Source organism: Gymnoscopelus microlampas, assembly GCF_963454915.1.
Source record: "Gymnoscopelus microlampas genome assembly, chromosome: 4".
NCBI lineage: Eukaryota > Metazoa > Chordata > Actinopteri > Myctophiformes > Myctophidae > Gymnoscopelus > Gymnoscopelus microlampas.
Window position 1 is genome coordinate 47,112,537 of NC_139941.1, and position 21,578 is coordinate 47,134,114.

Sequence of the window (21,578 nt, forward strand, 5' to 3'; positions counted from 1 at the left end):
CGGTGTTTACACAAAAACGCTAATAAACAGCTTACATTTTGGAAAAGTGAAAAGCGGGCTTCTTCGCTGTCTGCAGATGCTAATGGTCAATGCCCGTGTGCAAGTTGAGATCAATTACTCAACCCACTGAGAGAAAAAGGCAGGACTGACATAGATTAAACTATTCAACTATTTTTGTAATATATGTGTTTTAGTAGCAGCAACTCATTCCTGTTGCAGATTATATCCACAGTTTGGTAGGACGCACTTTACAGTAGAAGTTGTGGTGATGTTTCTCGTGTGTGTGTGTGTGTGTGTGTGTACGGGGGGGTAGATGCAGGTTGTGGCGGCGGGTAGCATCCTGACTGGCTGCATCACTGCCTGGTATGGTAACTGAACTGACTTGAACTGCAATGCAAAGGGTCGTGCATCAGGTGATGTGAACTTCCCTTCATCCAAGACATGCATGTCAGACGTGTCAGCAAAGCTCACAGAATCATCAGAGATCGTAGCCATCCCAGCCATGGACTGTTTCAGATTCAGATGCCACATGGGAAGTGGCTCTGCAGCCAAAAGGCAATAGATTGCCAGTGGCCTGGAAGAGCTTCTTCCCCAGACAATCAGACGACACACACATAATTTATTTGATCAGAGAAAGGCAAAATGGACGTGGAAAATGCTAATAACCCCCAAACACCCCCTTCCTCCTGTAAAGCTGTTTAAAGTAGATGTTTATTTTAACCTAGGAGTAAGAAGCTTGCTCAATGCACCCTCAAGCACTTTAAGTGCTTGGACAACTTGAAAGTGTTCTCTTAATTGATTATACTTTCTTTATTTTCCTTGTACATGTTTGCCATAATTATAATTGAATCAGACACAATGTCATGAGTAACGAGAACTAAATCATGTACACTCTTATGTACCTACTTGTAAAGGAGACCTAAGGATAAAGAACACTTTGAACACCGTGAAACACCCTCATTAAGACGGAATTTATATATACTTTTATATCGATCATCTTAACAGTCATCAGATCCTGAACAACAGCTACATTTCTGAGCAATCTTTCCATTAAACATGGAAACACTTTAGATGTGTGCATGTGCAGAGAAGATCATAAACTAGAGATGTACCGATACCATTTTTTTGTCCTTCCCGATACCAATTCCGATACCCATAACTTGCGTATCGGTCGATACAGAGTACCGATCAGCTAACAATGTGTAATTTTAAAAAGATGTAGGACAGTGGCACTGGTTCTCAAAGTGAGGTCCAGGGACTCTCTCTCAGGGCTCCTTGAGGGGGTTCCAAATGGACCCTTGCAGGTCTGTACTCAGAGAGTGTACAAACGGAACCAAACGGACCCGGTTCCAATCTGTACATTCAGAGTTATGCGGGTCCTTTGAAATTAAAAGGTTTGAGAACCACTGATCTAGGAATTAAAATATATATATAAAACAGTAGTGCAACATCAACTGAAGCATTCAAAATACAAAATAATTCATTGCTGTAAATGACACATCATCACGTGATAAATGATGTGGTATTGGACTGGCATACAGACAATACCACATATACACAGATACATACCGATACCAGCATTTTAGGCAGTATCGGCAGCTTTTCCAATACTGGTATCGGTATCTATCGGTATCTGAACAACTCTTATCACAATCCTGAGTGATTACTGAACATCAAACCATGTCGTCACAATGACAAAACACTTGATCTGACTCTGTGTCACCACTTGGATCATGTCCGTTGTAAACATTGAAGGTCATTAACCTGGAAATTGTCTTTCCCTGTCTTGTCAGATGGCTGTTAAGATGGGCAGTGAACAGATGTCCCATCTCAACAGCTCATCAGCGGGTGTGGAAGCCTCACTCTACTACTCTGGACAGAAACGCCCTGGAGACGACGCAGGTGAGTCATGAGATATTGTTATTGATCAATCACCCTAATCCTGGTTTTCTAGTTAAACTGAACAGCTGTGTAAAAGTTCAGTAAAGGCATTTTTTAGGATGAAATTTACACAGCTATAACTGTGTAAATTTGTGTGGTCTGAAAGAGAGCAGACCATGTCAACTGTGTGTTTTGTGTTTTTTTTTAACTTGGGTTTTTGGAATGACAGAAGTCACAGGTAAGAGACCTCTGTGTGCGCTTGTGTGTGTGTGTGTGACAATCCCCACAAGATGGCGGGAGAAAGAAAAAGAGAAAGCGATCTCAACTAAATTATGATTTATGACTTGGCAAAAAGCATTGGCTGACATATTTTTAACTGTGTCCACTCGTGACTTTTTCTAGTTGGAAATTGAGCATTTTTTGGATGTGCATATATAGTCAAATTAAGTAGGGAGGTCCGGATCATATAACTAACCCCAGATATTATTTTGATTTCACATGCCCGTTCTGTCCGTTTTGACCTACATTATATTTTGATGAAGTTGATCCCTTTTTGTGGATGTGTAAAAGGGGATAAATGCAGCTCTGGTGTGTTTGATTTAAGCGTTTCTGTGTGCCAGCATGAAGGTAGCTGTACAGGTGAAAGATAAGATAAGGAGTTGTGGTTGGGAAATATTATGCATAGCACTTGCCCTGGTTTATCATTCGGAACACACTCGACGACAGACAGGGTGGAGCTTTAACCACTTTCACCCTGGTGTCCCAAACCTTTTCTACATTTTTTTCAAAGATTTTCAAAATGTTCCGAACGTAGCCGAACTACAAACCCGCAGTGCGTCGTATCGTGATGTGTTGTGAGCTTATAGGCTATTTTCGAGGCTATAGGGCTTATGTGCTTAATCTGTGGCTGATTTATCCTCCATAAATCAGCCAGTAGACCAGTGATGACTTTCATCAAAGGCATGTGTGTGTGGTCTGAAACAAAATAGGCTGGGGTCGAAATATTCATTAAGACCAGTTTGAATATGCAAGAATATTTTTGGTCTGCCATGCACACCCCTAGTTCTGATTTCACTCTGCATCCATGGCAGTCGTCTGTCTTCTTCTTATTAGGTTGGTCTTTTATGAACTGGAGAAGATGCATTAATAACTGTTTTCTCTGTTTCTCACTCATAGTAGCTAACCAGCTTGCAGCCATGGGCCACCAGAGGTAAGACGACCCCCCCCCCCCCCCCCCAAGACACACACATACACACACTAGGCCTGACCCCTGAAAGTCGGTGATTCGAATAGTCAGTCGAAGACCCCCCTCAGTCGACGCAAATTATTTCATTCAAGCCTTCAGTGTTTTGTTTATTGTAATTGTAATTTCATACTTTTATAGCGTCAGTTACTAGCTCTGGTGTGTCATGTACGTCTAATTTAGTCTACATACTTCCTGTAAGTAGGCCTCAAAATAAAACCAGTTGACTAATCATACAACAAGTTTTGATGGGCGCACGTTTTGAGAGGAAGTGCGACTTCTGTTGCAGCCAAGCTACCATGACGCTGGTCTCTTTGGCAAGATTTTGGCCAAAGTTATTAATATTTATGATATGAAAACCATTCTCCAGTGACTTAAACAATGTACACCGTTAAGAAGTGTGTTAAACCATTTCAGCCTCCGTAGCATTTGGTGAGTGGTTAACTATTTCTTGCTGGCTAAAGTCCGAGAGAGGCATCCGCATACACACGTCCGCACAAAGCTGTAGCTCTGATTAAAAAGTTGACGGCAATTATCAGGTGCACAACATTTCGGTCTTTTCTCTTTTTACTGTTATTTCTTTTGTCTTACACCAGCGACTGCTGGATATGCACAACATAGCTCTTAGTCCTGCGTACACGGTCTGCAGTCTGAAGGATTGTTGTAAATAACAATAAGCAGTCTGCCATCAATGTAGTTCTCTTTGGATTCATTGCTTTTAAATGCCCCAAAAATATTCATAAGATGGCTCTGTTGCACTCAACTATATAATGTGATCTAAATCAGCACTGAAACACTTTGTAGCCCCATTTTCTATATTAAGACGAATCCTCGAATATTCGCTTTAAAATCCCGAATCTTTGTCGGGTACAGCCTTAACACAAACACACACACACACACACACACACACACACACACACACACACACACACCACAGTAGGCTAGTGATGTTCTTGTGCATTCTGCCCTGATTGAAAATCAGGGTGCTTCAGGACCTAAAAAAATGGTATATTGATCTCCTCTCCTACTGTGTACATAACACACATACGTCTATGATTGTGATTGCGTTTTTTATCATGATAATCAGTTATTGACTCTACTCACTTATGTGTGTGTGTGTGTGTGTGTGTGTGTGTCTGTCTCTCTTTCAGGGTAATGACAGAAGACTACAAAGTCCCTGACAGGATGGTGGGATTCAGTAAGTAATGACCTCTGACCTCACTATGTCACAGTGCCATTGGGTCATAGGCAGGTAGCCAGTTATCTCTCACAGTTTTGGTTTACATTGAACCTGCAGCCATGGCCTTTGCCACTAAGCGTCGGTGAGTTGAAGAGTAGAGCTTGATTCAGAATGGATGGGAGTCTTTGGCGCTAAAGGGGCCTCATGTTCCCACATACATTTCAGCTGAGTAATCATTGCACTCCTTTACTAACTGGTAAAACCAGTATTTGTCAGCTTGAACTACAACTGCCGCCTGTGAACGTATAGGGCTGGGCAATTAACTGAAAATATGTAGAACCAATAACCGACTTATTCTGGCTCATAATCTAATAATCAAGAAGCAGGTTTTTTAAATACATTTTAATTTCTCATGCATAAACAAATCATCACAAAAAAAAAAATGTATATCCTATTATAATTCTAGTAACCTCACGGTGGTGGTGGTGGTGGTGTCTTGGTGGTTCGGGGGACTCTTGATCAAACAGCGCATGCGTCGTTGCCAGGTTTCGCGAGAGAAACAAGCAGCAAGGTCTATGAAAACGAGGCCAAACCAAACGAACCCTATAACACCAACATTGGCCCTAAAGCGCTTACAATCGGCGGACATGGCAACACCGACGCCGACGCTACACCATAGACCCCGCCCACTCTCTACTGTGGACAGTAAACACTCCAGATTTTTTCCCCCACACACGATGCACATTAGCTCCATAAAGAACGGTTCTATGTCGTTCTCTTCCAGGATCGGGCGAACGTCCGCCAAGGCTCCGCTGTTTACCTTTTTGTATACATCGTATCCCAAAACTAATGGTAGATTCTAAACCGCACGGATGTTTAAGGTATGGTCGGCTGCATAATATTTTAGGTCGCCAGCGAAACTACCCGTTTAAATCGCTTATTTAGTCAGCCTGTGGCCATGTTTCCCATTGGAGCCAAACCGGGAGCAGTACTGGCAGCGGACGTAGGGGTTTTTTTCGGGTTGAATGGGAAACATGGCCACAGGCGGACTACATAGCCTGAATAAATAAGTTTGCCACGATACGTGCATCCCCCATACGCAGACTTTTAAAATAGGACTGGATCTAAAAGTGAGCGTGTGTGCGTCAAAAACTCTGCTGTGTTTCGTGTGTGTGTGTGTGTGTGTGTGTTTGCGACGACGGGGGGGACGGGGGGGGAGTAGCATCGTGCCTCTGTGGTGTGTGTGTGTGGCTGGGGGGGGAGATGATCGCCCGTGTGTGTTCGCGACAGGCCACGGGCCGCATGGATGTACCGTGGTGTGTGTGTGTGTGTGTGTGTGTGTGTGTGTGTGTGTGTGTGTGTTTTTGTGCGCGCTCGCGGCGGCCGACGGCTCCGCCTGTTATATGCGCGGGTGTGTTCTGTGCCTCCACGACGGGATGTGCATCCGTTTGTGTGTACACACGACTGACTACACCAGTGGTTCTCAAACTTTTGCATGTCAAGGACCCCCAAATTGACACTTATTAGCCCGCGGACCCCCATTTGAAAAGATAAGCCAGGGACCCCAATAAGAGAAGGTTTATACGGCTTTCTAGCAGTGATTCTCAACCATTTTAATGTCAGGTACCCCCAGTTTGACATGTATTAGGCTACGGACCCCCATTTAATGGCATTTATACCTGGGGCCCGAATTTATATTATAAAATCAATGTTAATTTAACTCTGAGAGTGTGCAAATGGAACCAAATGGACACGTTAGGGTCCATTTGGTTCCATTTGTACACTCTCAGAGTTACAGAACCGTAAGGGTGCATTTGGTTCCTATCCATCATTTAGCTGGGGACCCCCTGGAACTGCCTCAAGTACCCCTGGGGGTCCCCGTACCCCACTTTCAGAACCAATGGACTACACAGTACAAACTCACTTTCGATCCCTGATAAACTCTCTGTTCTCAGCGCATAAGCCAAACTGCACACTTTAGGTGCTCATATTCCCCAACGGGTATGGTCTAGTTAGTAATAAAGTGGTTAATCAGACTCATCGATTAATAAAAAAGATCTACAAGCTTAACGCATCGTGATGCAACGCATTGTGGGCTTGTAGGGCGGCTATTTTCACTATTCATTTTGTACGGACGGGGATATCTGATAATAAAATCAAAGAAAGAGGTCCTGCACACTGTCTGGAACTTGCAAAAGGTGTTGCTCTTTATGAAGTCTCCGTTTCGTTCGTTAGACCTTCATAAGGACAGACATACAGGGCACTACAACCACCAAACATTTAAGGACCTACACCCACAGTGTGTAGGTCATCTGACATTCAGCCCATTGGCTGCACAAGCAATCCAAAACCCCAAAAAAACATTCCCATCACCATCATAATTAGACCCACCCCAATTGAAAAACTGTGTTTGCAATCCCATTCACAAAATACTTTTTTTTTTCTGGGTCATGGCATCACTAGTTAAATCCCTGAATAACAGAGGAAATGGCCTGTATAAGTCATCCGACCAGGTCTTCAATATCTATAACAGGAAATTTCAATATCTGTAACAGAGGAAATGGCCTGTATAAGTCATCCGACCAGGTCTTAAATATCTTTAAGTAAAAAAGGGAGATGACATTACTGGACCCAGTTATAATAATAAAAACAACAGTTTTATTTTATAGCTTGTTTTTATTTTATAGCTTTCATAGCTTTAACTATATTTATAAAACCCACAGACGCACTTAACCACTTTCACTTTCAGTTGAAACTCTTGAGCTTTAATTAATTTACTACTGTCGTCTTTTATTCTCTTCTCTTCCTGTCTTCTCCCCTCCTCTCATCCTCTACTCTTTTCCTCTCCCCGTCCCTCCTCTTCTCTTTTCTCATCTCCTCTTCCTCTCCTTGTGTACTTCTCCTCCTGTCTTCCCTTTCCCCCTCCACTCTTCCTCTATCCCCTCTCCTCCTCCAGTAATTGGCAGAGGTGGTGAACAGATCACAAGGATTCAGTTGGAGTCAGGCTGTAAGATCCAGATCGCTGCTGGTAAGTCTGTCTCCTTAATAATATTATTGTTGGGGTTTCTCATCTTTTACTGAAATGTGTCTAATGTCTATTTCTGTTTGTGTTGTGTATTTTGTGTGTGTGTGTGTGTGTAGACAGTGGAGGTCTGATGGAGAGGCCATGCTCACTGACTGGAACTCCAGAGGGAATCGAGTAAGTCTCTTTACCCACAGTCCATTTATTCTTGCTCTACTCCCACAATCCACCTCGGCTGTATTCCATCTATGCAGTCTGATATGTATTATCTAGTTCAGGGGTTCCCAAAGTTGGGGTCGGTCGCGGGACACTGACGGTGGGGTCGCAAATTATTTTGGGTCATTTTTTTATTTATTTTTTATTTTTATTCAACAGAATGGATGAAATACAATCTAAAAATGATTACAAATAGTACATTTTACCATTTTAATACATTACAAATGCACACCGAAGGTGCAAGTTTATGTGCATACATTACCTCCAGGGTTAGGTGGGGTCGCGAGTCAATGGCTGCATTATTTTGGGGTCATGGGCTGAAAAGTTTGGGAACCCATGATCTAGTTAGTAGTATTGCTGTACAGTCTGTAGTTCATTCAGTACATCTGAGAAACCAGTATAAGTGAGAAAAACGGAACAGGGTTTGCCCGTTTGTCCGAAGCGGGAGGCGAAACGCACGGCCACCGGAGCCGTTAACGTCGTTGTTTTTCCCAGCCGGCGCCCCGGCCTCGTCCCTTCCCGTTCAGCGACTCCGGCCTGCAGCTGAAAACGGGCGCTCCCTGCTCCATCTTAGTCATTATAAACCTATATATCCTGAATACTAAACATATGAGCCATGTTAGCCATTGTAACACTCAATGATTACAGCGTCACCGTCAGAAAATAAAATTTCCACCAATGGGATGGTAAATTTGTGTGTGTTTGTGTGTGAGCAGGCAGGCTAAGAGGATGCTGGCTCAGATTGTGGATCGCTGTCGGAACGGTCCTGGTTTCCATGGAGATGGAGACGGTGGAGCTTCAGTTCAGGAAATGCTGATTCCAGCCAGTAAGGTTGGACTGGTCATTGGAAGGGGCGGAGACACCATCAAACAGCTTCAGGTAACTAATGGATTAATTCAATCCTGTTCGCATTTTCCTACCAGGATCCTGGTATGATAGAAAACCTGCAGTACTAGAGGTCCTGGTATGATAGAAAACCTGCAGTACTAGAGGTCCTGGTATGATAGAAAACCTGCAGTACTAGAGGTCCTGGTATGATAGAAAACCTGCAGTACTAGAGGTCCTGGTAGGATAGAAAACCTGCAGTACTAGAGGTCCTGGTAGGATAGAAAACCTGCAGTACTAGAGGTCCTGGTAGGATAGAAAACCAGCAGTACTACAGGTCCTGGTAGGATCGAAAACCAGCAGTGCTAGAGGTCCTGGTGGTAGGACAGAAAACCAGCAGTGCTAGAGGTCCTGGTAGGATAGAAAACCAGCAGTACTACGGGTCCTGGTAGGACAGAAAACCTGCAGTACTACAGGTCCTGGTAGGATCAAAAACCAGCAGTGCTACAGGTCCTGGTAGGATTGAAAACCAGCAATGCGAGAGGTCCTGGTGGTAGGACAGAAAACCAGCAGTACCAGAGGTCCTGGTAGGTTAGAAAACCAGCAGTACCAGAGGTCCTGGTAGGATAGAAAACAAGCAGTACCAGAGGTCCTGGTAGGATAGGGCAAGTGGCAAATGTGCTGAACTTCACCTGTTGCTGTGTTTGTCTGTGTGTGTGCGTGATAGGAGAGAGCGGGTGTGAAGATGATGATGATTCAGGACGGTCCGATGCCAACAGGAGCTGATAAACCTCTTCGCATCTCTGGAGATCCCTACAAAGTCCAGGTACACACACACACATGTTTTTTAATTGTTTTTATAACAGTGCTCCTTTTTGGCAATTACTTTTATACCTCCTGTTTTTTACCGTTTTAAATGGTGTCCCATTAATGTAATGAACATACATTTATGGGATGAGCAGCACAATGCGCCCATGAAAACGGACGAATCTCTGCCAATGCCACGCAGCTTATTCTGCTGTGAAATAAGCCTCCTGGGCATAGGATCCCCACTCTTAACAGAGGCCAACAAATGGGGTTGCCATTTAAAAGGAAAATAAACAGGCTACAGTATAAAGGTTATTGTCATTTGCCAAGAAGCATTGTTAAAATAGAGAAATAATCTACCAAACGCACATTTCAGAACGTTTTGTGTCGTTTACATGGCATGTAAACGACACACAACTATTATAAACACAAAACTATTATACGCATATAATATATGCGTATAATAAAACATGGCCAGAGAGACTCGGGGCATTGTATTTACAACCTTACTAAAGCAGGAGTCTCTCCATGGTCACATGATGAAGCTATCAATGGACACATGATACACCATGTGACCATGAAGGTAGCCAACATTCACACTGGTTCTCAACAACATGAAACACAATGAAATAAGTATAAACTGTTGGGATTACAATTAGTATTAGTATATTATCACACCTGTTTGCAGTTCTTCCTGTTATAAACACTTTTATAAACACTGAAAACCTGATGTTTGAAACCTTTGCAGTTTTGCAGATATTAACATTTTAATATAGATTATATACAGTATGTTGTGTATGTATGTATACAGTGAGTGTATACTGTATATATAATATTTTCTACTAATACTTGTATTTGGGAGACTCCCCTCTGCTATTAATTTTTTTTGCTCATATAATAAATGCCTGGGTGAATATTTCAGCCTGTAAAGTAAATGAACAACAAATGAAATGTGAACTTTCCCTCTGGTAGTGTTTTCCCCTCACTATTGTCTTCCTGACTCGGATAAACATTGAGAATAGCGTATATTAGGCCAACAATGTTCTTTATAATGTTATGGATAAAATAGTATACACCAGTTTTCTTGAAGCTGGTTCCAAAAAGTGGTTCTCAACCAGTCGGACTAGGTTGTCACAGGGATTGTGGTATTTTGATAGAATCATTAATCATAATAATAAATTGTATTTGTATTGCACTTATCATTCACAGGGAATCCAGTGGTGCTACATGTTCAAAACACATGATCAATCATAGAAGGTTAAAAGCAGGGTTTAAAAAATGTCAAGCACTAAAGGATATCATCGGCCCTGTTGAGTGCATAGCCGGATCATAAATCTGCAAAGACATGAAAAATGCACTGAATGTCTAATGTACACAGTGACAATCTATGGAAGCTGATACACCTGTTATTTGTATTTTTTTTTAATTTGATTTAACCCATTTATACCTGACGCCGATTCCTAAAACGCCTTCTAAATCCTGACCTAAGTTTTCTGAAAAACTTATATTAAATAAACAAATATTTATTCAAAAATTACAACAGATGTATGTTGCTATATACTGTACATAGCAACAAGAACCCCAAAAGGGGCTCCCGTCCTGAAAGGTACATAGCAACAAGAACCCCAAAAGGGCCTCCCGTCCTGAAAGGTATAGTTACAAAAAAGGGTTCCTGCCCCAAAATGGGTTAATATTATAATCTTATACATAATGTTAAAACCTTATTTTCTTTGTCAATTGGGAGGTTTTCGTCTGTATTGTGCACAGCCTCTAATGGTGGTTCAGAGTTTTTCTGTGTTTTGTGGTTTTAACACTTTGTCCATGGAGAGACTCCCAACTAAAGCCCTCCTCTTCCTCACACACATACAGGCGGCCAGAGAGCTGGTGTTGGAGGTGATCAGAGAGAAGGATCAAGGAGATTTCAGAACCGGACGAAACGACTTCACTGCCAGGCTGGGAGGAAGTACCCTGGATGTAAGTGTAAGACTCGCACTAAATACACTTTTACATTACAATACACATACACTATGTACTGAGGGAGAGGCAGACACAGCTATGTTTCAACAAATATCCTCAGACGCAAGTAAATCTAACACTATCTACCCCCCCAGGTGGCAGTGCCCAGGTTTGCTGTAGGCATCGTGATTGGTCGGAATGGGGACATGATCAAGAAGATTCAGAATGATGCCGGAGTCAGAATCCAGTTCAAACCAGGTCTGTTTTCATCACTGATTGTAAACCAGTTCAAACTGAGTCTGCTTTCATCACTTGCTTGTTTCAATCACTTCAAACCGGGTCTGTTTACATCAATCCGTAACTTTCTTGTCCTACCCGGGGATTTGAACACGGGTCGCAAGTGTAAGGGAAATTTGTACTGTTGAGCTATAACGGAGAGCATGTTAAAGAAGGGGTTATTTCCATATGAGTTGAATGCAATATCTCTTGTCAACCAGTAGTGGTCCTACCTGACTAGAGGATCTAGTCAGATAGAATCCTTTTTTTCTCCTCTGCACTAAATATCTTCGCCGAAAATACTTTTCACTGAATGTTTGCACTGAATGTTTGCCCTAGAAGGGGGTTCATGTGGTGAAAGGTGAGATGTGTGGGGTTGTGGCATGAATGTTGCAAGATATGGTCAAGCATACATTCTGAATCATATAATTGGAGAAATAAACTTTTGCAATTTAAGATCTTACATAGAGCATATTATACTCCAGTGAAATTGAACGCTATGCACCCAGAAATGTCCTTTTTGTGTTGGAGATGTAAGGTGGAAAAAAAGGGTCTTTCTTACATATGTTATGGTCCTGCCATAGATTGTCCCGTTTTGGGAGGATATATGTTCCTGTATGTCATGTCTTGACCTTAGGCTGATACCCTCCCCTCGTCTCTGTGTAATCGGTAATTTCAAATTTGGCGACAGTTACCAAAGAAAATTGTGCAACCTTGCATTCATTGCTGCCAAAAAATGTATTGCTGTAAATTGGAAGGCCCCTTCCCCTCCTACACTGGCCCAGTGGAAGGCAGAAATATCAAGTTATAGATTACTTGCATTACAAAATTAGGCGAAAGTTGGGACATTTATGATAAAATATGGACTCCTTACATATTCTCAGACGGACTGATGTGAGGACAGGACCCTAGAAAGTGTTAGAAAAGCAACTGCATCCGTAAAACCTAGCATGTGTTGTTTTTGGTGTCATTTTATTATTATTGTAGTGTTTTGTCTGTCTTGGTTGTCTGTTATACACTGTACTCTGTTGTCTTGACACAAAAGATAACATAAAAAACTATTATTAAAAAAATTAACGTTGCAAGTTCAAAGCCTCAGGATGTCTGAGCTCGTCGACTACAGTCGACGAGCCTGTGAGCAAGGCACTACAGTGGAGCTGTTTTCAGTAATGTGTCTCTCTCCTATAGATGACGGTATCAGCCCAGAGCGTGTTGCCATGGTGATGGGCCAACCAGATCGCTGTCAGCATGCTGTTCACCTCATCAACGACCTAATCCAGACCGCACAGGTTGCAATAGATTTTCTGTGTTTATAAGAAACGGCACATTATATAGTTGGTCATGTTTATTATGTTATGGTAAGAAACCGCAATGATACGTTATAGTTTGTTAGATTTACTTTTATAATATGAAACCATAGCAGTACATTATAGGTTGTTGTGTTTTTTCTTAAAATTAGAAACTACAACAGTACATTATAGTTAGATGTATTATTTTACACTGTAACAGGGAAAGCGTCCGTTTCATTTTAGATTTTGGCGCTGGCTATTCAAAAATGGCAGATCTACAAGCTCACGGCGCGTCACTTTGTGCCGTGCTGCGAGCTTGTACATCTTATATTTTTTTTTTAAATCTTGAAAGTGTGAGAACTACTGATTTAGGCATTTGTAGAATCGGCCTCAGGTAATGGGTGAAAACGGAGACTACAGTACATTATAGTTGTATTATTTTACTCTGTACTTTCACTGCCAGGGGTATTCTACTATTGGCAGGTAGTTTCTGCCAGTATTTTTAAGCATTCTGACAAATTTTTTCAAGAACCACAGAATATTTATCTCCAGTATGATCGATCCCCTGATGGTTGCTAATCACGGAGAGTTTCACTGTGCTTAAGTGAAGATTTTTTTTTATTTATCGTGACCTCCAGTTCTCTTGTTTTACCCAGTTGATAGCATGTTTGGCCAAAAACACAGGAGATACAGGATTTTAAAGTAATAAGTTAACCAGGAAGTGAATGGAGCAGTAAATCTTCGGATCACGTTATCTTGGGTTCTGGACGTTTTTACTTAAAAAAAAAAAAACGTAATTTTTGGAAATGACGGAGATCTCCATCAATGGCAGGGAATGTGTTAATCGTCCTTCACCTCTTTGTTATATTAGTTGTATTTTTCAAAAGCCTAATCTGTGTGTCTAGGAGCGTGATGGGTTTGGATCTGCTCTGCGTAGCGGTGGTGGAGGAGGCGGTGGCGGAAGGGTCAGAGGTCGTAGTGACTGGACCCTACAGGAGGTCAGCTACACCATACCTGCTGATAAATGTGGTCTGGTCATTGGAAAAGGTACGTGCGCCAGTGTTGATTTTAACAGCAAATTTTGATTTAGTTTTAGTCATAGTCTTTTGAATCAAAATTCCATTTATTTTTTAGTCATCTGAAATGTTTGAGTTTTTGTCTTGTTTTAGTCGACTAAGCTAGCACGAGCAGGCAGCAGAAGCAGGCAGCTCCCATGTAGTTCCTGGGTGATTTTTATACCATCTTTATTTCCCTATCAGGCAGACAGAGCGAAATCTATTCTTAACCTACCTTACCGATCACAAGGTGTTTCAATCACATGAGCATCATCCATCCCCAGCATCCATGTTGCCGTCTGTCCTTTCATCTCTATTTGAATCACAGACCTTTAGACACACGTGTCCGTTGGCTGGACATTGTGACCCTACTAAATGTCATATTTGTCATCATGTTGCATTAATCTTAATATAGCATTTCAAGCGAGTCCGTGATGAAGCAATCCTAACTAACTAGTTATATTTGAGTCTTATTTACTCAAAAACATAATATACACAGTGTATAATATGAATCTTGCATATCACTGCATAGTCTAGAAATTCCTTTACAATGATTTCAAATACTTAAGTATATTATTCATCTACACATTAGAACTGAAATAGGCATGTAAATATGAAAATAATGCACACATTAGATATAAACTGAGGTTTAGTCCTCCATTATTTCACAAACCACCGTTGTTAAAGCGCACGTCAGCTTATTTTATAAAGTCCATCTTTCATACAGCAAACGCTCAATAACAACATGAACTGGAAAAATAAGCTCCCCTCTGAGCACAGGTCTCCACCAGGCCGGGTTACTTATCCAGGGCCCCCAATCTTTGGATGGCATTCATAGCCAATTGGAATACTGATAAATCTTGATCACATGACTGCAGAGATAATGAGTAACAATTTGTACGTTTTGGAGAAAACACAAAATGGTGGAAATGTGGTCTGGCACAAATGGCCAGGGACTATATAGGAAGTTGCATCATGATTCAAGGTAGAGCCCTGCGCGGGACTGTTTTCTTAATCCCGCTCCCGTTGGATTTCTGACCATGCCCGCCCGTGCCCGCAATGATTTAACCCATTAAGACCTGGAACTGTGTCATTTTTAGATTTGAGCTAAAAAGCATTATTTTACACTTTGGGCTATTCAAAAATAGCAGATATACAAGCTCATAGCGCGGCACCGAGTGCCGCGCTACGAGCTTGTAGATCTGCTATTTTTGAAAATTCGTGAAAATGTGTGCAAATCTTTGAATATATATATTTTTAAAGCGTTGACATTTTAAACTCAAATCTTTGCTTCTGGGGGGTCCCTGGAACAAAATATTTTGATGGGGGTCCGCGGCCAAATATGTATCATTTTGGGGGTCCTTGACATGAAAAAGATTGAGCACCACAGATATAGAAACATAAGTTTTTGAGAATACTGTTGAGATTTAGGAGACATGTAGAATCGGCTTCAGGTCTCAATGGGTTAATTTCTGACCTCCCGCAGTTAATTTATGACCGCCGCTCCCTCCTGCAAAAAGAAAAAAAAGCCATTTAGTCCTGCACAGTACCGCAATATTACCGTTGTCCAGATCTGCAATATTTTCATTGAGATCCAAAAACTACAAAACAGAAAGAAATAGTGAGCGGGCGTGCGTGAGAGGAGGGGCCGTTGCTCACAGAGAGGGAGAGAGAGAGAGAGAGAGTTTGTGTTTATATTGCCACGGGACATTTATTATATTATGTCGCAATATAATATATATTGGGCTATATATTATATTGCAACAGCGCGACGAGCTGCGCACAGTGCGCAGCGTGAGAACGAATGAGAGGGAGCGAGAGAGACTCTGCAACACTGTAGGGGAAATGACGTTCTCCTCTTGACATATTCACATCTTGCTAAAAGTAGCCTAAAGCATGACCACACATGCTACAGGTGCTGTATATCTGGTTTATTGTGGAACGGTGCAGGATTTTGCGGAGCCCGCAGGTTTTATTCTGACCGCCTGTTCCCCACCGCAGGTATTTAAATGAGAGGAGATGGATAGGAGGGAGGTGAGAGAAGAGGGGATGGAAGAGAGGAATTGCAGGAAAAGGGGTAGAAGAGGAGAGAAAGGAGGAGATGGGAGTGGAGAGGAGAGGAGGAGTCACAATTAGTCATTCACTCCCCTGAGAGAGGGGGGTGTGTGTGTGTGTGTGTGTGTGTGTGTGAGAGCGAGCGTGGGAGAGGGGTGGCAATAGAAATGTTAAATGGCATGTGAATATAGACACCATATGGCTGTGCGTATGTGGTCAAACTGGTGGTCTGTTGTCAGGCCTCCATTGAAGTCGTAATGATCAATTTCCTATGCTCTCGCTCTCTCTCTCTAGCTCATTGTAAGTCTATTAACAGCAGCTTAATTTGGTTAATAATGGCTTCATGATCTCAGTATACTGGGCTGAGGAGAAATGAGGTTTAGATTTAGTAAGTGTTAAAAAAATGTCTTGTTCTACGGAGACTGTCTGTCTCCCATCTTTGTAACTGTCTGTCTGTCCCTCTGCCTACCTGTATGTCCATGCTTACCTGTGTGTACCCTGTCTGTCTGTCTGTCTCAGGAGGTGAGACCATTAAAAGCATCAACCAGCAGAGTGGAGGTCATGTGGAGTTACAGAGGACTCCTCCTCCGTCCACCGACCCGAACACCCGTGTCTTCACCATCCGGGGAACTCCGCAGCAGATAGACCTGGCCAGACAGCTCATAGACGACAAGATAGGGGTAAAAAAAAATAAAAAAATACACCATGTATCTGATAATCCACTAGTTGCCACACTGGGGGTTTGGGCCCCCAGGGGGGTCCCCAGATGATTAGCTTAATGTGAAAGATTGTTTTCTCACTCAACAGTAAACAAACCAACCATGGATTTGAAAAAAACGTATGTTGCTGTAATAAATGTATATGTATTTGGCCGCGGACCCCCATATCAAACATATTTTGTACCAAGAACCCCCAGAATCAAAAAATACATATTCAAAGATTTGCACAAATTTTCATGTTTTTTCAAAAATAGCAGATCTACAAGGTCATAGCGCGGCGCCGAGTGCCGCTCTATGAGCTTGTATATCTGCTATTTTTGAATAGCCAAAGGATATAACAATGGTTATAGCTCACATCTAAAATGACACAGATGCGTTCCTGGATTGAATGGGTTAACAGTAACGTGTTACTAACCTAGTTAAATGTACTTAACGCTCTCCTTGTCTACTCTCTTCTCCTTGTCGCTGTCTCCTCTTCTCTCAGGGATCTGGTATTATGAGTAATGGAGGTTTTGGCTTCAGCCCTTTCACCCAGGCTCCTGCTACGCACCAGAAGTAAGTCACCCACAATGTATAGTTTTTGTTCTAATGCTGTACTACGTGTTTTCTGGACTGGTCATTGTGTGTTTGGCACTAAACAGTATGGTGTTGGGTCAGTACTGAACAGTGTGTGTGTTGGGGGTGCTATTTTCTATTGTTATTGCTTTATCTATTCTACAAAGTTAGTTTGAACTAAAAACCTTTGAAATAATGGCATTTGGCATCGTTGGGTACTGAACTGTGTGTGTTTTGTATTGCTATACTTGTGAGGACCAAACGTCCCCACAGGTATAGTAGAATATCGTTAGCCTCATAGCATAATTGCCTATGCAGTATTGGCCAAATGAACTCTACTCTCCTACAATGCTGCTTCATTGTGCCTTATTGCCCATGTCCTCATCAGAATGCTTGTTACATTCCAAAATGACTTAGGCAGAAAGTGCTTTTAAGTCAACTTTTTGAGGCAGAAATTATTTTTGAATGCAACAAGCATTCTGATAGTTAAGCAGATAAACATGATTTCGGCAAAATGAGTTTTTGTCTCATGGTTGCCTAAGTAACCTACTGTAGATGACTTGGGCAGAAAGATTTTTTTATTTATTTCCGTAAAACCTTAAAAATATGAGTTAGGCAATTATGCTATGAGACTAACGATGTGAGAAATAGACGTTGTGAGGACCATTTTCCTTGGTTGAAAAAATAGATATTTTAGAGATACGTTTACAATTAGAAAAAGAAGATTCAGGTTGGGGGTTAGGATTAGGACATTTTAGATTAGTTAGGTTTAGGGGTTGGAATTAGAAGCTGCGTGCCAGTGTCGTGCCACCAAAACATTGCCTATCTAATAAGCTCACAACGTGTCGCAGCTCTGTGTAGATCTGCAATTTCTTTGGCTTTAGGCTTAACGGTTGAAAATGACAAGCATGTATTCAAGTGGCATTTGTTAAATCGCTGTCGTAAAATGTTGACCTCCTTGCCAGTATAGTAATACCAACCTCTGTGTGTTTAGCTGTGGCAGTGGACAGACCTTCATGACTGGTGGATGGGGGACGACCTACCAGCCCAACTGGCAAAATTCTGCTCAACAGGACCCTGGTGAGATGCTCACGAGCGCACACACAGACACACACACATGTGCACACACAAGCACACACAGTTAGACACACCTGGAGTTAATGTCCTGCATGCTAAGGCTGTGTATGTGTGCGTGCGTTTGTGTATGTGTGTGTGTATAGGTCACACAGGCCAAATGGACATCTCTAAAGCATGGCAGCAGTACTATAAGAAACTAGGCAAGTCCACTCCCATAATATACACACAAACACACACACAGAGACACACACAGCTCCACTACTACTGAGATACAGATACATCTGGTGTGTGTTTGTGTCCATGTGTAATGGTGTGCGTGTGTAATGGAGTATGTATGTTAAGAGCTTGAATTGGGCGTGAAATTCTGAACCTAACCCGACCGTAGCCTGAGAATTCAGTCCAAACCTAAAGTGAATCTGACCTCCACCTACCGGAGCCTAAATAAACATCTCTAATGTAGAAATCAAAAAAAAAAGAAATCTATTAGCATTCATTTATTAGCGGAACTTACATAGCCTGTTAACCGTTATTACATTTCAATAATCTGTGAATAGAATCTAACTATATATATATCCATAAATCTATCTACACAACTACGGACAAATTAAACTTGCCGCATCTGCGTAGGGTATGCTCCATCACATGACGAGCATTTCTTCACCAATTGGCGCATGTCAGTGCAACCAATCTCCGCCGGTGTCAAACCAAAGACTAAAAATGCTTATTACACGGCTTGGTTGAAATGCTTGATTCTGATTGGTCAATACCTGAATTATTTTTGAATAATGACCGCTGAACTCAATAACAGACCGCTGTCTAACCTGTTCATATCAATCTGCGTCACTTGATTTTTGTGCCATATCCAACACGGCAGCCATGTAAACAAACACACAATGTCCTTTACAACTAAACATTGCTCCCAAGAATGTTTTTGAAAACATTTGAAGCGAGAAATAGACAAAGCAGTAACAGAAGATTGAAGAATATTTTATCTACACCTACGTTGTTTTCCGAAGCAACGCGTTGCACTGGACGCACACGCCTGGCATAAATTACTGGACCGTCTACTTTCATTACCGCGGTCTGCGTAAGCAAGGAAATCCTTTGTTTTGTTCTTTTTTGGTCAGTTTATTAATGAAGTAACAGTTTCATATGCCGTATAATCAATGGGGAGCAGGTCCCCATTATTCCTTGCCTAATGCCTCCCTGCTTGGCATTCAGCATCAAGGGTTGGATTGTGGTTAATTCCATGCAAAATACTAGCGTTATTTCCAGCTCTGCACTTGTACATCACGCTGCCTCACGTTAAAAATACACGAAATAGGCTGCCGTGCGCTTGTGCACGTGACGTCATTAAAATAGCTTTCCGCAAAAAAAATAAACGAATACACCCCTGCTCATGTCCGCACAGACATCCACCATGCCTCTCAGATTTGATCACCATGCGTACTGCATGTACGCATGGTGAAATAGCAACCATGGTACTGCATGCGTAGAACAGAAACCTGACCGCTTTGTTTGTTGAGAGGTAGTGCGAGACATCCGTTGCGACCCACATCTGTATAACTAGAAGTTAAAAGCCTATAAAGACAACCCCAATGTGCTTAAATTCTTGGAAAGGAATAGCTAACCCTAACCCTTGCTATCGGGAGAGATGAAAGTGTGAGGTATTTGAAGTATCGGCGAGATTACTGTAATGGTAGTGTCTTACAGCTACGCGGCTGTGGTGAGTATAGTCGGGCCTGTTGACCCAGCCTTTTAGTGACTACTTTTACTTAACAAAGTAATAATCTGTATAGGTATTAATTTCATGGAAGTACATAGAATCACATTTGAATGAAAATGGATAAGAAATGGATAGTAAATTCACGGAAACTTACTAAAAAAAACTAAAGGTTTTGTCATTAGGAAAGCATTTATTAATTTTACAGTTCATTATATCGTCTGTCGGGTGGAAACCTCATATGTCCAAAACTGTTACTTTTCAGGATTCAAATGCAAAAATAGCAAAAGTAACAGATCTACAAGCTCTAAACGCGTCGCTTCGCGCCGCGTTTCGACCTCGCAGATCTGCTACTTTTGATACTTTCGTGTGGCGCTGTACTGTGATCAAGTAGGGCGTCAATTTACCAAAAAAACGCGTGTCTTGTGTTGCAGGTCAACAGAGTCAACCTCAGAACATGATGAGTGACTACAGCAAAGCCTGGGAGGAATACTATAAGAAACAGAGTCTGTCTATCTATCACTGTCTGTCTGTCTGACTATGTATTTTACTGTCTGTCCGACTATGTATTTTACGGTCTGTCTGACTGTCTATGTGACTTTCTCTCCTTCTTCTGACTGTGTATTTGATAGGGGTGTAACTAGGGGTGTGAATTTTAACCCATTAAGACCTGAGGCGATTCTTAAAAAAAATCTAAATCCTAACAGTTTTTTGAAACAAATATAAAAAGTAGTTTTTCACGATTTAAAAAAAATAGCAGATCTACAAGCTCGTAGCGCGGCACTCGGTGCCGCGCTATGAGCTTGTATATCTGCTATTTTTGAATAGCCAAAGACATCTAAAGTGACACAGATGCGTTCCAGGTATCAATGGGTTAACAGCGATACGATACATGGACGATATTGATTCATTCATGGCGATACGATTCGATGATTAAAAAGCGATACAGTAACTATTTAACAAAAAAAAGTGGGTAGTGTGGATTTTTAACATTTATTATTATGGATGTCAATTATTATTATTCTATTATTAAATTATTCTCTGGCATATACATGGACATTTTAATATTTGATGGATAAACAGGCACCTTGATATGGACACAGATTACACACATTTATGGATAGACCAAGTGTAGCGATATGGAATGGAAAAGTAATTAAACCTCTTTATTTTTTTCTTAAAATTGCTAAATACAACGCAAAAGTGCTTAGTATCGATACAATCGATTATTTGCATTGCAGAGCGATACGATACAAAGTAAAACGATACGATTTGTTGCTGTTTGCATATCGATACAGTTGAATCGTTGAAATTAAAATCGATTCATCGATAGTTACTGTATCGTTACACCCCTAGTATCTGACTATCAGTGTCTGTCTGTCTTTCTGTCCATCCTCTGACTATATATCTGACTATCAGTGTCTCATTGACCATCAGACTTTCTTGTCCGGCTGACCACCAAACTACACTGGCTCCTTGGAAACGAGCAGTTCTGCCTGCACGTTAATTAGTTAACCCATTAAGATCTGAGGCGATTCTTTAAAAAATTCTAAATCTCAACAGTTTTTTGAAAAAAATCTTTCAAAACATTTTTCAAGATTTTTCAAAAATAGCAGATCTACAAGCTCATAGCGCGGCACTCGGTGCCGCGCTATGAGCTTGTATATCTGCTATTTCTGAATAGCCCAAAGAAATCTTA

At 41.5% G+C, this 21,578-nt stretch overlaps 1 protein-coding gene across 9 annotated transcripts in view; it reads left to right on the plus strand.

The window, feature by feature from the left end:
- The window catches only part of LOC311043341 (far upstream element-binding protein 3-like), a 36,971-nt gene that overhangs the window by 10,677 nt on the left and 4,716 nt on the right, over positions 1–21,578 (plus strand). Inside the window, exons 2-17 of one of the 9 annotated variants that reach the window (XM_084054547.1) lie at positions 1,794–1,902; positions 3,058–3,091; positions 4,276–4,322; positions 7,261–7,332; positions 7,446–7,503; positions 8,259–8,421; positions 9,095–9,193; positions 11,044–11,154; positions 11,286–11,388; positions 12,595–12,698; positions 13,601–13,742; positions 16,325–16,485; positions 17,009–17,079; positions 18,074–18,159; positions 18,300–18,356; positions 20,314–20,385. In XM_084054547.1, coding sequence (XP_083910673.1) covers positions 1,794–1,902; positions 3,058–3,091; positions 4,276–4,322; positions 7,261–7,332; positions 7,446–7,503; positions 8,259–8,421; positions 9,095–9,193; positions 11,044–11,154; positions 11,286–11,388; positions 12,595–12,698; positions 13,601–13,742; positions 16,325–16,485; positions 17,009–17,079; positions 18,074–18,159; positions 18,300–18,356; positions 20,314–20,385 — 1,489 coding nt within the window. The remainder of the gene's footprint in view (positions 1–1,793; positions 1,903–3,057; positions 3,092–4,275; positions 4,323–7,260; positions 7,333–7,445; positions 7,504–8,258; positions 8,422–9,094; positions 9,194–11,043; positions 11,155–11,285; positions 11,389–12,594; positions 12,699–13,600; positions 13,743–16,324; positions 16,486–17,008; positions 17,080–18,073; positions 18,160–18,299; positions 18,357–20,313; positions 20,386–21,578) is intronic. The other 8 variants (XM_084054548.1, XM_084054549.1, XM_084054550.1 and 5 more) reach the window with 8 other exon arrangements.